Genomic DNA, 14,763 nt, shown 5'->3' on the forward strand with positions numbered 1-14,763 from the left:
CACAGCGTGCAGGAGTTGTATTTAGCTGGTCCTGGGGCAGTGGAGGGGAAGACTGAAGAGGGGTGCCGAGGTGAAAGATTGAAAGACCATAAAAGATCAGCTAGATTTCGGAAACCAGAAACACCCCCGGTGAGACCTGGGGCTCCGGGCCGCGACGATTTCCTCGCATTAGCAGAGAGAGCGCGGAGCGTTGGTCCCATGGCCAGGATTCCGAGGTGCGATTTCCTCGGGCTCCCCGGAATTTGCTACCTTCTTAGTTCCTTGCTTGCCGGACTACTCTTACCACGGGCTATCGCCTTCAATCTGGATGTGATGGGTGCCATACGCAAGGAGGGAGAACCTGGCAGCTTATTCGGCTTTTCGGTGGCCCTACACCGACAATTACAGCCCCGACCCCAGAGCTGGTGAGTCACCATACCCGCCCGGAATCCCCAGGCTCAAGCCTTGGGCTATCCTTCTCCCAGTTCCTCACCTTCCCATTTCTCAGGCTTTCGACCGACCGTACTCTGCCCATAGCCATCCCACACTCTAACTTGAAGCCTTGCTTGGTCTTGCCTTGGGGGATGAGTTAGTGAGCAACATTCTTGCTAGAGACTCTTCCTTCTGCCTTTCCCCTCAGTTTGCATCCTTGCTCCAGCCTTGCATCCCGGCCTCCTCTTCTACCTCGGGGGTGGGGGTGGGAGGTGACCTGTTCCAGGAAGGGAGTGTGAGCGTTCTGCCTCTGCATAGGGTGGAAGGAGTGGGCAAGGGCAGGGTGGATGAGGGTGTCATGGGAGGCAAAGAGGAGAGAAAACAGAAATAGCTACTGTCAAAGCATCACCATGAGATTGTGTGAGGACTGCAGGGCATGGGAGGCCAGGAGTGATGTGGCTTAACACAGCGGGGAGACTAGAGGAAGAGTTGAGAAGGCATGGCGGTCTTCAGTGATGACTTGGTCATGGACAGTGGCAGAAAAATAGAGACTGTCTGAGCAGTAGCAAGAAAAGGTGGCAGCTGTCACCACCATCGACAGAAGCAGCAGCAGCAGCAGCAAGATCCAGTGAAGGTGCCATTCTGCTTCCTTTTCTCCTCAGGCAATTTCCAACTCCAGAAATCTCAGCAGTAGGGAAAGACAAGGGCGCGTGAGAGGCTGAGGAGTAATTGTCACTTCTTCAGGACCCCTGGTAGCTAGACACATTTGCAGCTGGCTGCATTTCCATACCCTTGGTTCTTACTACTTGTGACAGGAGGTGAGACCAGGAAGAAAGAAAGCTTCCCACCCCCTCCCGCCAAAGGGCTTTTTCACCCATGGCCAGTGCATAAGCCACATTTAAGTGTCCATTACTGGGATCGATGCTGTCCTTGGGGACCATCTTTTCCTTGGGCCGGGGGCAGGAGACAGAGATGAGAGTTTATTTCTCCTCACTCACCAGAGGTGGGGGTAGCCTTAATCTTTCTCCATTATTCCTGTCATCTGGGAGAAGGGTCTGCTCTCTAAACCTTTGGGAAAGATAGAAAACTGATGTCTCTAGCCAGCAGCAGGCTTCATCTCTGTCTTCCTCCCTCCCTCCCTCCCTCCCTCCCTCCTTCCCCCATCTGTTAGAGTTCCAGGCCCGGAGGCCTTTTTAGGACATGCCGAACTCTCTGAGTTATTTCCAGGCAAATTCTAGGTTATTTTTAATAGCATAGTCTCTTGTCATTTTCCCCTTCCTTAAAGGTGGCCCCTGAATCTATCTCCCAGAGCCAAGTTAGGGGTGTTCCCGGTGGGGACTGACTGTCTGGCCCCATTTGCTCCAGCAGGGGGCATTCTGCTGACTTGGGGGCGGGGGTGGGGCTGCCACCTTGTCTGGACCCTCTTTAGGGCTGAGCACTGTTGGGAAGACTCGTTTGTTTTCGGTCTAGCTTCGGTAAGACTGAGTTCTAACCTTCTTACTTTGCTCTGTTTGCCACCTCATTTATTTCTACCAACCGTAAGACGGAAGCAAACAATATCACCGTCTCATCAGATTGTTTGGTAGCGCAAGGCCCGCAGTGAGCGGCGCTTGCTGTTCTGGAGCCCTGGTGCTGGGATTCACAGAGCCAGAGAACAGCTTTACAGCATCCTGGATCCAGAGGCTTGGCTGGAGGGACCCCAGGCTGAGCCAGCCTTTCTGGACAGGCAGTTTTCCCAGAGGGCCACTCAGACTGCACTAGGTCAGGGAGGGGCTGCACTGGGGCTGAAGCTCTGGCAGGATGCAGTAGTAGTGTGCTACTACTCCCTGGACTCAGCCGCCAACATCGCCAGCACCCCACCCTATCCCTTATAACCACCGAGGCTTCCGTTACTGTCCTGTCTGAAGGCCTGGGGTTGTTGGGCTCCCAGGGTGAAGCCACGCAGCAGAGTGTGGCTGGGGCAGGGGTGAAGGGGGTGCTCTTATTCCAGGAGGAGTCGGCTGGGTTCTTCCTTCCAGGAGTAGGATTGGCCCCTTAGCTTCTGTCCATGTGAACATCTTGGCTCCTTCCTGCAGTTGGCCTCTAGGGGAGGTGCGAACTTTGAACTCTCACACTTCTTCTTTGACTGGGCATGGCACTAGGCAGTGGAGGCACTGGGTGTCTCTGTGACTCCACGAAAGGCCTGAGCTCAGCAAACTGGCACTTCCTATGGGCAAGCGCGCACACGAGTTAGGCAGCCCCCTTGTAACAGAAGATGTTCTCCGTGTTTGCAGGTTGGCATACTGAGGACGGTGAAGGCTGGGTTTGTTTGCTCAGGGCTCATCACCTAGATTTCCTAGGGTGTCATTTTCTCCCTCTCTTCTTCCTCTTCTGGAAACGGCTGGGCATTGACCGACCAAGTATTTAGGCATAAATAGTTGTAAATGAGGGCAGGCTGTTTAAAGAAAGTGAATGAGGTTGCTCATCTGGGAGATAAGAGTCCTTATCTTATAGGATTGTGAGAGCAACTGTGAGAATGCTTGTGGCTCCTCTCCTAGGAATCCAAGTGGAGACTGCTAAAAGGTAGTTCCTCCAACCTCCGTGTCTATCATAGGTGCTGATTAATATCACTTTCTTGCCTTATCAGTGCCTGACTTAGGGCTTGATGTATAACGGGGCCTCAGTCAACGGTAGTAAAACGAATGATGAATATATGTTTTTCTTCCTGATTCCCCCCAATTTTCAAAAGTTTTTTTTTGTTTTATATGTATGCATATTTTGCCTGTGTATGTTTGTGTACTGCAAGTGTGTGCATGGTATCTCTGAGGACCAGAAGAGGGCGTCAGATCCCCTGGAACTGGACGTAAGTATTGTTGTGAGCCAATGTGTGAGTGCTGGGAACAAAACCCAGTCTTCCTTCTGCAGGAGCAACAAGTGTTTTGTTTATTTATTTATTTATTTATTTATTTATTTATTTATTTATTTTTATCTATCTATCTATCTATCTATCTATCTATCTATCTATCTATCTATCTAAGTACACCGTAGCTGTCTTCAGACACCAGAAGAGGTCATTGAATCCCATTACAGGTGGTTGTGAGCCACCATGTGGTTGCTGGGATTTGAACTCAGGACCTCTGGAAGAGCAGTCAGGGCTCTTAACCGCTGAGCCATCTCTCCAGCTCTCTATTTTTATTTATTTATGTTTTTTGAGACAATGTTTTCTCTGTGTAGCCCTGGCTGCCCTGGAACTTGCTTTGTAGAGCAGGCAAGCCTCGAACTCACAGAGATCCGTCTGCCTCAGCCTGCAGAGTGCTGGGATTAAACACATGCACCACCACATATGGCCTACAAGTGCTCTTGGCTATTAAGTTGTCTCTACAATCCCTCATCCCTCCTGTTAAAAGATCTATTTTTAATTTTTTACTTATGGGTTTGTGTGTGTGTAACTTGTGCTCAAATAAAATTATGTGCCAAGAGGCCACAAGAAGGTGTTGAATCTTCTGGAGCTGACATTACAGACAGTTATAACCACCTGGGGTGGGTGCTGGGAATGGAACCCAGGTCCTCTGCAAAAACAGCAGGTCCTGACTGCTGAACTTCCAGTGGCACGCTCCTCTGACCCCGGACACGGGCTCTGATACGGGATGACAGCTGCTTAGGGACAGCGGGCTTGTGGGAACCTTTCTCCTCACCCTACACAGTCTGGCACAGTGCCCCACGGATGCCTGTCAGTAATGCTGTCCGACAGTTGTGGGCTTCACCCCTCAGGATGGGACATGGAAGGGTGTGGGAGAGAGGCCTTGAGGCTGGTCCTGCTGCCTGCCTACTTGAACCTTTTCCTGAAGAGAGAGGATCTCTGTAGCCGCCTGGGTATCAGTTACTTCATTTCACTTTCCAGTCACTCCTGGCTTTTGGGGTCCAGTCCTGGGGGACCCAGGCAGCCTCTGTTCCCAGCACAGTCCCCCTCTGGGGAAGACATTTTGGCTGTAATCATGGAAAATTGTTCTGCCAAGAAAGTTGTAGCTGAGAAAAAGGCTGAGGAAGAAGACTGGGTAGGGGTGGCGGGAGAGGAGAAGAAAAAGTTGTGGGTGGAGGGGGGGAGGTCGGATGGGAAAGGCGATTCTGGATGTGGGGCGGAACTCAGGTGAGGTTAGAGGCTATGAGAAACCTTCTCTACTTCCACACCAGCGGGCATGACTGAGTGTGGGGATCGCAGAGCCACCAGTGGGTATGGTCTTTGCTGGACACGTGGCAGAGGGGAAGCAGACCCATTTCTAGCCTCTTGCCTGGCCTCTGAAGCTGTCCCTGAACCACTGTGGTGCCAGTCTGTGTGCCCGTTGCTCTGGTTCCAGGCATTCTTGCCATTCTGGCCGGGTTTCAACTGGACCAGGGTTAGCGAGGAGGGCAGAGTCTGAGGCTGGGGCCAAGTAGGGGGTGGGGGAGTTTGTTGTGAACAGGTGCTGGCGGGAGCTGTTTTCTTAGGCTGGCAATGCTGGCAGGCTACTCCGACTGGCATGTGTGTTCCTATGTGTGTACCCACCGTTTCTGTTGGTTCTTTGTAGAGAGTAAGGACGCATGTGACGAGAAGCTCTGTTAACCCGTTCTTGCCAGAATTTGAGAAAAACATCTTTTATTCTTCTCTCTTTAGTACTGAACGCTCTGCCCGGCCCTGAGGAGTTGGGGCCAGGGAAGCTCCAGGGTAATTGGAACACTTGGGACTGAGTCTAGCCTTTGTCCTACCCTACAGGCTGCTGGTGGGTGCTCCCCAGGCCCTGGCTCTTCCCGGACAGCAGGCAAATCGCACGGGAGGCCTCTTTGCTTGTCCCCTGAGCCTAGAGGAGACAGACTGCTACAGAGTGGACATCGACAGGGGAGGTGTGGCCCTGGGAGGGTGGAGTTGGGGCGGCATGTGAAGAGGGCAGGACTTTGTCTCCTGTTCCGTCCCCTGATTCCCAATGTCTTGCCTCAGCTAATGTGCAGAAGGAAAGCAAGGAGAACCAGTGGTTGGGAGTCAGTGTCCGGAGCCAGGGACCCGGGGGCAAGATTGTTGTAAGTACTACTCCCTGCAGAAATGATGATGATGATGATGATGATGTGTGTACATTGCACTAACTGGGAACATGGCACGACTGATTCCTACAACCATGGGGTGATAGACAAAAGTGTAAGACATGGTCCTGTTCCTTATCCATTTAGAAATACTCATCTGAGATTTGTATCTACTCACCTACGCCTTTGTCATAGCACTGAGTTTTCTTATTCTCAGCCACCATGCTAGTTTCTGAGAGAGGACTTGTGAATACAGTGGGGGTCTGGGCCCTGCCAAGCAGCTATGGAGAATCTTTCTGGCCTGGAACTCAAAGATATCCTTCTGCCTCTGCTTCCTGAGTGCTGTGATTTAAAGTTCTGTGGCACCATGCCTTTTAGTCATGACCTCTCTCTCTCTCTCTCTCTCTCTCTCTCTCTCTCTCTCTCTCTCTCTCTCCCTGTCTAACTAACATTCACAGAAACACTATTATCAATGGAAGGCACCATGAGCCTGAATATAACTAAATGGTCTAGCCTCTAGCCCACAACTCCAAAGGAAGAGTAGAAAAAGGGGCTTCTGCAGGCATGGTGGCTGAGTCATGCTTCTGAAATTGGTAGTACTCAGAGAAGAGGTACAGGGCATGTCCTTCTCAGAGGTGATGGCTTACAAAGATCTAGGCAGAGGCTGGGATGTGACTCGGTAAAGTGCTTGCTCTGCGAGCACCTGAGTTGGGTTCCTAGAATCCGCACAGAAAAGCAGTGTTTGCAGGTTGTGTTTGTGACCCCCATATCAGGAGGCAGAGCCAGGAGGATCCGGGGGTCACTGCCCAGCCAATCTAGCCCAGTTGGCAGGGCCCTGGTGCCAGTGAGAGACTGTGACCAGCTTTTGAAGAGTGACACCTAAGGTGGTCTCCTAATTTCCACATGCACCTGGCACATGTGTATGTACACTGATATTGCATACATGTACAACTGCACACATCTGAACACACACACACACACACACACACACACACACTGTAAACTTAGCATGTTGCAAAATCGTTACACAATCATGGAAGCACATGTTTTGTGTGCTGTTAATTATGTGTTTGAGAGTATCCAGGCAGAAGGTAGGACAAAGCCATCTTCCTTTAAGTGGCTACAGCTGAGATACTAGATAAGGGCTTCACACTGCTGGCTGGGGCTGGTGCTTTAGTGATACTGGCAGAGGTGTATGTGTGTGCGTGTGTGTGTGTGTGTGTGTGTGTGTCTCTGTGTGTGCGTGCATACATGCTTGCATGGGTGTGTCTGCCACAGTCTGCATATGAACAGCATATAGGTTCCTGGTGAACAGGGAATGACCTGTCCATCCATTCTCCCATAGACCTGTGCACACCGATATGAATCTCGACAGAGGGTGGACCAGGTTTTGGAGACTCGGGATGTGATTGGTCGTTGCTTTGTGCTGAGCCAGGACCTGGCCATCCGTGATGAGTTGGATGGTGGGGAGTGGAAGTTCTGTGAAGGGCGCCCCCAGGGCCACGAACAATTTGGGTTCTGCCAGCAGGGCACAGCTGCCACCTTCTCCCCCGACAGCCACTACCTCATTTTTGGGGCTCCAGGAACCTATAACTGGAAGGGTGAGTCACTCGCTAGGGAGGGTGGAGAAGGAGACCAAAACCTCCTCTTACCTCAGAGATGGGATCCCATCTCTTGGGATGCCACCCATTGCTGGCAGCAACAGGCCAAGCATGACCACGAGTTGACCTGGGGCATTGCCTGCCGTGCCCTTCCACTCCCATTATGCTAGCACATAAATGAACGGGGTTACCCACTCTCCATCGCATGGCCATGTGTTTATCTACATGTTGGCATGAGCTCCCACACGCACGGCTGGGCCAGGGCCTGCATGCTCCAATACAGCCGCCCACACCTCATCACTGCCATTCCCGTCTCTGCACGCTGCCACTGGCTGAGCTGACACTCGGTGAGTGTGATGTTTGGGGGGACCCCTAGAAGCTTGGGCTAGGGAGATGGTGGAGGTGGGGCTGAAGGGGAGGAGCTGCCCGTGTGCCTGTCCAGCCGCATGTCTGGCCTGAGGGGGCGTACCTCTCGCCCATCTTGAATACTAACAGGATTGTCCTTGCAGGCACAGCCAGGGTGGAGCTCTGTGCGCAGGGCTCGCCGGACCTGGCACACCTGGATGATGGGCCCTACGAGGCGGGGGGCGAGAAGGACCAAGACCCCCGCCTCATTCCGGTCCCTGCCAACAGCTACCTTGGTAGGGACCCCTCCCCGGCCCAGGATCACTCTAACCCTCTGTTCCTTTCTCTCGTCCTCTCTCCACGCACCCATCCTTCTGTCTCTGTCTCGGTCGTTGTGTCTCTGGCTTCTTGATTTCTCTCACTTTCTTCCTTTCCTTTGTCCCGTTTCATCTTCTTCTGGCCTTTCCATCTGGCTTTGTCTCTACCCTGTGCTCCCTTCTTTTGCTGTCCTATTCCCTGGTGTCTCTCCCCAACCTGCCCCCAACAGGGTTGCTTTTTGTGACCAACATTGATAGCTCAGACCCCGACCAGCTGGTGTATAAAACTTTGGACCCTGCTGACCGGCTCACAGGACCAGCCGGAGACTTGACCTTGAATAGCTATTTAGGTTTGTAAGCTCCTGCGTCCTGGGCCCTGGGGTTTGGCCCTGGCCTTCCCACTTTCCCTCTAGGGAGTGTCCTTTCCTTTCCCGCCCTCCCCTAAAACATGCCCAGGGAAACACATATTGGGCACAAACTGCAGAATAGAATTAGGCCCATTAATAGGCCTGAGAAGAATAGGTCTCAAAGGTGATAGTCTTGGGGGCTGTAAGCCAAGGGGCTCCAAGGAGAAAGACCCAGGTGCAGTGAGAGGACCAGGGTCAACCCTGCTTGGAAGGACAGCATTGACCTCTAGGGAAGTTCCTCTGAGGGGTGGATGGTGGACTTAGGTTGGAGAAAGCTCTAGTCTTTCAAGTAATCCCCTCATCGCTGTTTATACCCTACTCTGCATACCAACAAGGATGATAGGAGGTCCAGGAGACATTTGGGTGAAGCAAACTCTTCCTTGACCCTTGGTCTTCCTCCCATATATGTAAAGATTGCCTTCCCCTCGGCAGGGTGGGAAAGAGGGGTTGGGGAGATGCACTGGATGTCCATGGACCTTCTGGGTGTGTAGGATGGGAGGAGTCTCCCTCTCCTTCAGTTCCCCAGCTTGGGCATGAATGGTTGGCTCTCATTGCCCAGCCCCTCTCACCAAGTCACCAAGGCTCCTCTGTCAGTGCCTTTCTCTCTGCTCCATGACACCTTTGTGTCATATCCTGTGTCTCTGACCAGGAGGGCTACAAGGATTTCCAGGCCCTGGCTGGGGGGGAGGAATAGTGTAGCCACAGTGTGGAGATGGTGGAGGGGGGAGAGGCAACTTTTCCTACTGGAGCCTGGGGCTCACCAGGCTCTTGAGTTTTGGAGAGTCACTCACAGTAAGCAATTCCCTCACCTAGGTTTCTCCATTGATTCTGGGAAGGGTCTCATGCGCTCAGAAGAGCTGAGTTTTGTGGCAGGGGCCCCGCGTGCCAACCACAAAGGGGCTGTGGTCATTCTGCGCAAGGATAGTGCCAGCCGCCTGATTCCTGAGGTTGTGCTGTCTGGGGAGCGCCTGACCTCTGGCTTTGGCTACTCCCTGGCTGTGACTGACCTCAACAGTGATGGGTGAGAAGGGGGCGTGTCCCTGGGTCCAGGCGTGGCTTCAGCACTTCATCCCGGGTCATTTGGTTTAGAGGGCTCCATACTGTTTCTTCTTCCACAGCTGGGCAGACCTGATTGTGGGTGCCCCCTACTTCTTTGAACGCCAAGAAGAACTTGGAGGTGCCGTGTATGTGTATATGAACCAGGGTGGCCATTGGGCAGATATCTCTCCTCTCCGACTCTGTGGCTCCCCTGACTCCATGTTTGGGATCAGTTTGGCTGTACTGGGGGACCTCAACCAAGATGGCTTCCCAGGTACAGCTGGTGTTAGGAAAGTTCTGTCTGGGGAGAGGCTAAGACGGTAATGGTATCCCTTAGAGATCTGATTTTTTTTTTTTTTTAAAGCTCAGACAAGTTGAGCTAGGTTATCTGGAGAGAGTAGCTAAGAGGACTTTTAAAATGATGTATGTAGTTCCTCAACGAAACTGGAAACTACAGGATCGAACAAGGGGAATTGGGTATGAACCCTGTCTATCATCTTCCACAACCTGTAATCCCTTTTCTCCTGTTCCCAGACATTGCTGTGGGAGCTCCCTTTGATGGAGATGGGAAAGTCTTTATCTACCACGGGAGCAGCCTGGGGGTGGTCACCAAACCTTCACAGGTGAGGGGCGTGACTGCTGTGAGGAGACGGTCCTGGGCGCAGTAAGAGCTGCAGGGGCAGGGGAGGGAGGGTTGGGAAAAATGGAGGCCAGCGAGACTGACTGCTTGTGTCCAGGTGCTGGAGGGTGAGGCTGTGGGCATCAGGAGCTTTGGTTACTCCCTGTCTGGTGGCCTGGATGTGGACGGAAATCACTACCCAGACCTGCTTGTGGGCTCCCTGGCCGATACGGCTGCTCTGTTCAGGTGAGCCTCCAGGCTGTCAAGCCCTCCCTGCAGGAGTGGCCTCGCTCCAGTCTCACACCTGGTCCTGCAGAGTGTGCCCAGCGTCACACTCCCTCCTTTCTCACCCAACGCACTCTCTATGCCCAGGGCCAGACCTGTTCTACATGTCTCCCAAGAAATCTTCATTGATCCAAGAGCCATCGATCTGGAACAGCCCAACTGTGCCGACGGACGCTTGGTCTGGTGAGGCAAGATTAGAAGAGGGCTGAGGGGGCTGGGGAGATGGCTCAGTGGTTAAGAGCACTGTCTGGTCCTCCAGAGTTCAAATCCCAGCAACCACATGGTGGCTCACAACCATTTGTGGTGGGAGCTGATTCCCTCTTCTGCTGTGTCTGAAGACAGCTACAGTGTGCTTGTATATAATAAATAAATCTTTAAAAACAAGGAAGGGAGGGCTGAGGAGGCTGCCAGTGGTCACTTTCCTCCTCTCTCTTTGTTAGTTTGTGTCTGGGTAGTGGCAGGAGTGGGGTTTGGGGTCTTGTTTGCTCAGGAGCTTCCCTTTTCCCCACAGCGTGGACGTAAAGGTCTGTTTCAGTTATGTTGCTGTGCCCAGCAGCTACAGCCCTATTGTGGGTGAGTGGAGCACAGTGATGGCCCCCAGGGTGGAGGGGAGGGCACCTTGGGAACATCGCCCTCAGCCCGCTCTCTTCTCCCTGCCTGCTACAGTCCTAGATTATATGTTAGATGGGGACACAGACCGGAGGCTCCGGGGCCAGGTTCCACGTGTGACTTTCCTGAGCCGAGGCCCGGATGATCTCAAGCATCAGTCCTCGGGCACCGTGTCGTTGAAGCACCAACATGACAGAGTCTGTGGAGACACTGTCTTCCAGCTGCAGGTAGCCACTGACTTCTGGTCCTTGCACTTCTGCAGCACACCCACACCTCGCTGTAAGCTCTGGGTTCCCAGGGGCTGAGGAAATGCTCAGCAGTGAGGAGATTGTGCTGCTCTTGCAGGTGACCCAGGTTTGGGTCCCAGGACCCACCTTGGGTGGCTGGTGATGACCTGCAACTCCAGCTTCAGGAGACCTGACATGCTCTCCTGGCTCCTTAGGACACCTGCATGCATGTGTTTATATCCTCTCTCTCTGTCTCCCTGTCTCTGCTATCCCTGTCTCTCTCTCTGTCTCCCTGTATCTGTCTCTCTCTGTCTCTGTCTCTCTCTGTCTCCCTGTCTCTGTCTCTGTCTCTCTCTGTCTCCCTGTCTCTGTCTCTCCCTGTCTCTCTCTCTGTCTCCCTGTATCTGTCTCTCTCTGTCTCTGTCTCTCTCTGTCTCCCTGTCTCTGTCTCTCTCTCTCTGTCTCCCTGTCTCTGTCTCTCTCTGTCTTTCTCTCTGTCTCCCTGTCTCTGTCTCTCTCTCTCTGTCTCTCTCCCCCTCTCCCTCTCCCCGTCCTCTCTCATACACACACACAGACACAGACACACAGAGACACACACACTGACACACACACACACACAGACACAGACACACACACACAGACACACACACTGACACACACACACACACAGACACAGACACACACACACATACACATTCACACACACAGATACACCCAGACACACACATACAAATTAAAAAAGTAGAAATTCTTTTTTTAAAATTTAATTTATTTATATGAGTACATTGTAGCTGTCTTCGGACACACCAGTAGAGGGCATCCAATCCCATTACAGATGGTTGTGAGCCACCATGTGGTTGCTGGGAATTGAACTCAGGACCTCTGGAAGAGCAGTCAGTGCTCTTAACCACTGAGCCATCTCTCCAGCCTGAAATTCTTTTTACTTGACAGCACATGTCCTAAGATTGGGGCAATGGATAAGACTAGCTTCTTCATGAAGATGATACATAAATTAATGAAGAATTCCATATTTTTTGAAAAAAAAAAGTCTTGGCATTAAACGGGTTTCCTTTTGAGCTCTTTTTTACCCACCGTTTGCCTTGATGCCTGACTTTTTTTTTTTTTATGGAGTGTCCTGGAACTTTTTAATACTGGCCGGACTGGCCTAAATATGAGACCCTACTTCCTTAGCCTACCTTTGAGAGCTGCCTTCCTACATCTGCAAAGGGAAGTCTGGGTTTCACGGGGTGGGGGTGTCTAGTCTCCAAGGAAGGCGTTTTTACTGCTGTGTCTCTCTTTCTTATTCCCACGTACATTCCCCTGCATCTCTACCTCCCTGGCTTCCTCTCCAAGCTCGAGAGTCTTCAGTGTACTGGTGGGGGCCTTGGTCAGAGCTGGGACTTGGGGGTTGTTCCAGTGAGAAACAATCTTCCCCTTCCAGGAAAACGTCAAAGACAAGCTACGGGCCATTGTGGTGACCCTGTCATATGGTCTCCAAACCCCTCGATTAAGGAGGCAAGCGCCTGGCCAGGGGCTCCCCCTTGTGGCTCCCATCCTCAACGCTCACCAGCCCAGTACCCAGAGGACTGAGGTGAGCATGAGGGAAATGGAACTGGGAGGGACAATGGTCCTGATGTCTCCACTGTGACACCCACTCACAGCTCCCAAAGCTCTTTCACACACAGTACAACGGTCTATCTGTGGGCGATGAGACACCTCAAAGGCAAAAAGGCTCAAATGACCATGTGCTCCTGGTGTGAGAGGACGGTGCTCCTGGTGTGAGAGGACAGTGCTCCTGGTGTGAGAGGACAGTGCCCCTACTGTGAGAGGACTGTGCTCCTACTGTGAGAGGACAGTGCTCCTGGTGTGAGAGCACAGTGCTCCTGGTGTGAGAGGACAGTGCCCCTACTGTGAGAGGACGGTGCTCCTGGTGTGAGAGGACGGTGCTCCTGGTGTGAGAGCACGGTGCTCCTGGTGTGAGAGGACAGTGCTCCTGGTGTGAGAGCACGGTGCTCCTGGTGTGAGAGGACAGTGCTCCTGGTGTGAGAGCACAGTGCTCCTGGTGTGAGAGCACAGTGCTCCTGGTGTGAGAGCACGGTGCTCCTGGTGTGAGAGGACAGTGCTCCTGGTGTGAGAGCACGGTGCTCCTGGTGTGAGAGCACGGTGCTCCTGGTGTGAGAGGACGGTGCTCCTGGTGTGAGAGCACGGTGCTCCTGGTGTGAGAGGACGGTGCTCCTGGTGTGAGAGGACGGTGCTCCTGGTGTGAGAGGACAGTGCTCCTGGTGTGAGAGCACGGTGCTCCTCCACTTCCTGGAGTCACTCAGGTCTTAGGATAAGAAAGGCTGTAGTCTTCTGAGATGGACATCAAGACCTTAACCTACCGTGCGTTAAGTCATTCATCGGAAGGGGCGCGTGCAGCTCCTTGCATGGCTCTCGGCCGTCCGGTAGTGGTACCCTTCACTGTTTCTCAGTCTCTGGGATATGGTTTGTACAGTCTGGGCTGGATGATGTGGTGTACCTAGGGAATAGCCTATATGTCAGCCCTCTATTTTACAACTCAGAAGAGGTTACGAGGCCAGCCCAGTGTCACACAGTTGCTAAGTGCAAGTTCTGGAGTTGTTTAATCCCTGTTTCCTGAAGCCACCATATGCCTTGGTTGACACATTAGACCCCTGCCTCAACCTTAGAGATGATCTTCTCCTCAATACTCTCCTAGATCCACTTCCTGAAGCAAGGCTGTGGTGACGATAAGATCTGTCAGAGCAACCTCCAGCTTGCGCAGGCCCAGTTCTGTTCCCGGATCAGCGACACAGAGTTCCAGGCTCTGCCCATGTGAGAAGGGTGGAGAGTGCGTTTGTGGGGGAGGAGAGGACCAGAGCTCAGAGTGGTCAGGCAGAGGCCCTGACTCAGAAGCCCATAGTGTCCTGAGCAGAGAGGATTCTCCTAGTCTGTACAATGCTGTATGTTTTGTTACACACTCCTCGGTGAGGCAGGGATGGCTGGCTCCGTGTTATGAATGGGGAGCAGAGGCCCCAAGGCCTTGCTGTTTATACGAGGTCAGAAAGTGCTGGAGTTAGGGTGAGGATTGTAAGGATCGAGGTGCACTGAAAGAGCTGGGGGACCTGGAGTGGGAGGAGAGGCAGTGTGTACTTGACTGATTGGGAAGAGAGAGCCGGTGAGAGGCCCAGATTCTCCAGTGAGTTGGGTCCTGTCCTCCAGGGATCTGGATGGGACCGCCCTGTTTGCGCTGAGCGGGCAGCCATTCATAGGCCTGGAGCTGACAGTCACCAACCTGCCCTCTGACCCAGCCCGGCCTCAGGCAGATGGGGATGACGCTCATGAAGCCCAGCTCCTGGTCACCCTCCCAGCCTCTCTTCGATACTCGGGAGTCCGCACTCTGGACTCTGTGGTAAGAACCTGGGACAGGGCATAGTGGGTGGGTCCTTTAACGTTTTTGTTTTTGTTATTTCTTTTGTGAGTTTTTTTTTTTTTGTTTTTTGTTTTTTTGTTTTTTTTTGGTTGTCATGAGTCCTATCACGATGTTTTCAAACCTGTATTTCGGTGTGCTTATCTGGTCATCATGACTCCCAATCTCTTCCTCCCCGTCTTAGTCATTGTTCCTGTGTTTCGTAGCTGTGAAGAGACACCGTGACCATGGCAACATTATTTTTCTCCCAGAGACAGGGTTTCTCTGTGTAGCAGCCCTGACTATACTAGAACTCAATTTGTAGATGAGCCTGGCCTCGAACTCACCGAGATCCACCTGCCTCTGCCTCCAAAGTGCTGGGACTAAAGTGTGCACTACTGTGCCTGGTCCCTTGCCATGGGCGACTCTTTTTTTTTTAAAGATTTATTTATTTTATTTATATGTTA

At 52.5% G+C, this 14,763-nt stretch overlaps 1 protein-coding gene across 5 annotated transcripts in view; it reads left to right on the top strand.

Moving 5' to 3' along the window:
• Positions 1-14,763, top strand: part of Itga7 (integrin subunit alpha 7) — a 26,558-nt gene continuing 11,795 nt past the window's right edge. The window contains exons 1-16 of one of the 5 annotated variants that reach the window (XM_032909406.1): positions 1-404; positions 5,141-5,268; positions 5,363-5,442; positions 6,788-7,043; positions 7,553-7,684; positions 7,936-8,055; positions 8,926-9,133; positions 9,231-9,424; positions 9,685-9,773; positions 9,888-10,015; positions 10,142-10,237; positions 10,566-10,627; positions 10,721-10,890; positions 12,332-12,481; positions 13,607-13,722; positions 14,110-14,299. In XM_032909406.1, the coding sequence (XP_032765297.1) occupies positions 199-404; positions 5,141-5,268; positions 5,363-5,442; positions 6,788-7,043; positions 7,553-7,684; positions 7,936-8,055; positions 8,926-9,133; positions 9,231-9,424; positions 9,685-9,773; positions 9,888-10,015; positions 10,142-10,237; positions 10,566-10,627; positions 10,721-10,890; positions 12,332-12,481; positions 13,607-13,722; positions 14,110-14,299 (2,325 nt within the window). In that variant the 5' untranslated portion in view covers positions 1-198. Of the gene's footprint in view, positions 405-5,140; positions 5,269-5,362; positions 5,443-6,787; positions 7,391-7,552; positions 7,685-7,935; positions 8,056-8,925; positions 9,134-9,230; positions 9,425-9,684; positions 9,774-9,887; positions 10,016-10,141; positions 10,238-10,565; positions 10,628-10,720; positions 10,891-12,331; positions 12,482-13,606; positions 13,723-14,109; positions 14,300-14,763 lie in introns of those variants that run through there. The other 4 variants (XM_032909415.1, XM_032909421.1, XM_032909387.1 and 1 more) reach the window with 4 other exon arrangements.

This window comes from Rattus rattus, chromosome 1, assembly GCF_011064425.1.
Source record: "Rattus rattus isolate New Zealand chromosome 1, Rrattus_CSIRO_v1, whole genome shotgun sequence".
Taxonomy (NCBI): Eukaryota; Metazoa; Chordata; class Mammalia; order Rodentia; family Muridae; genus Rattus; species Rattus rattus.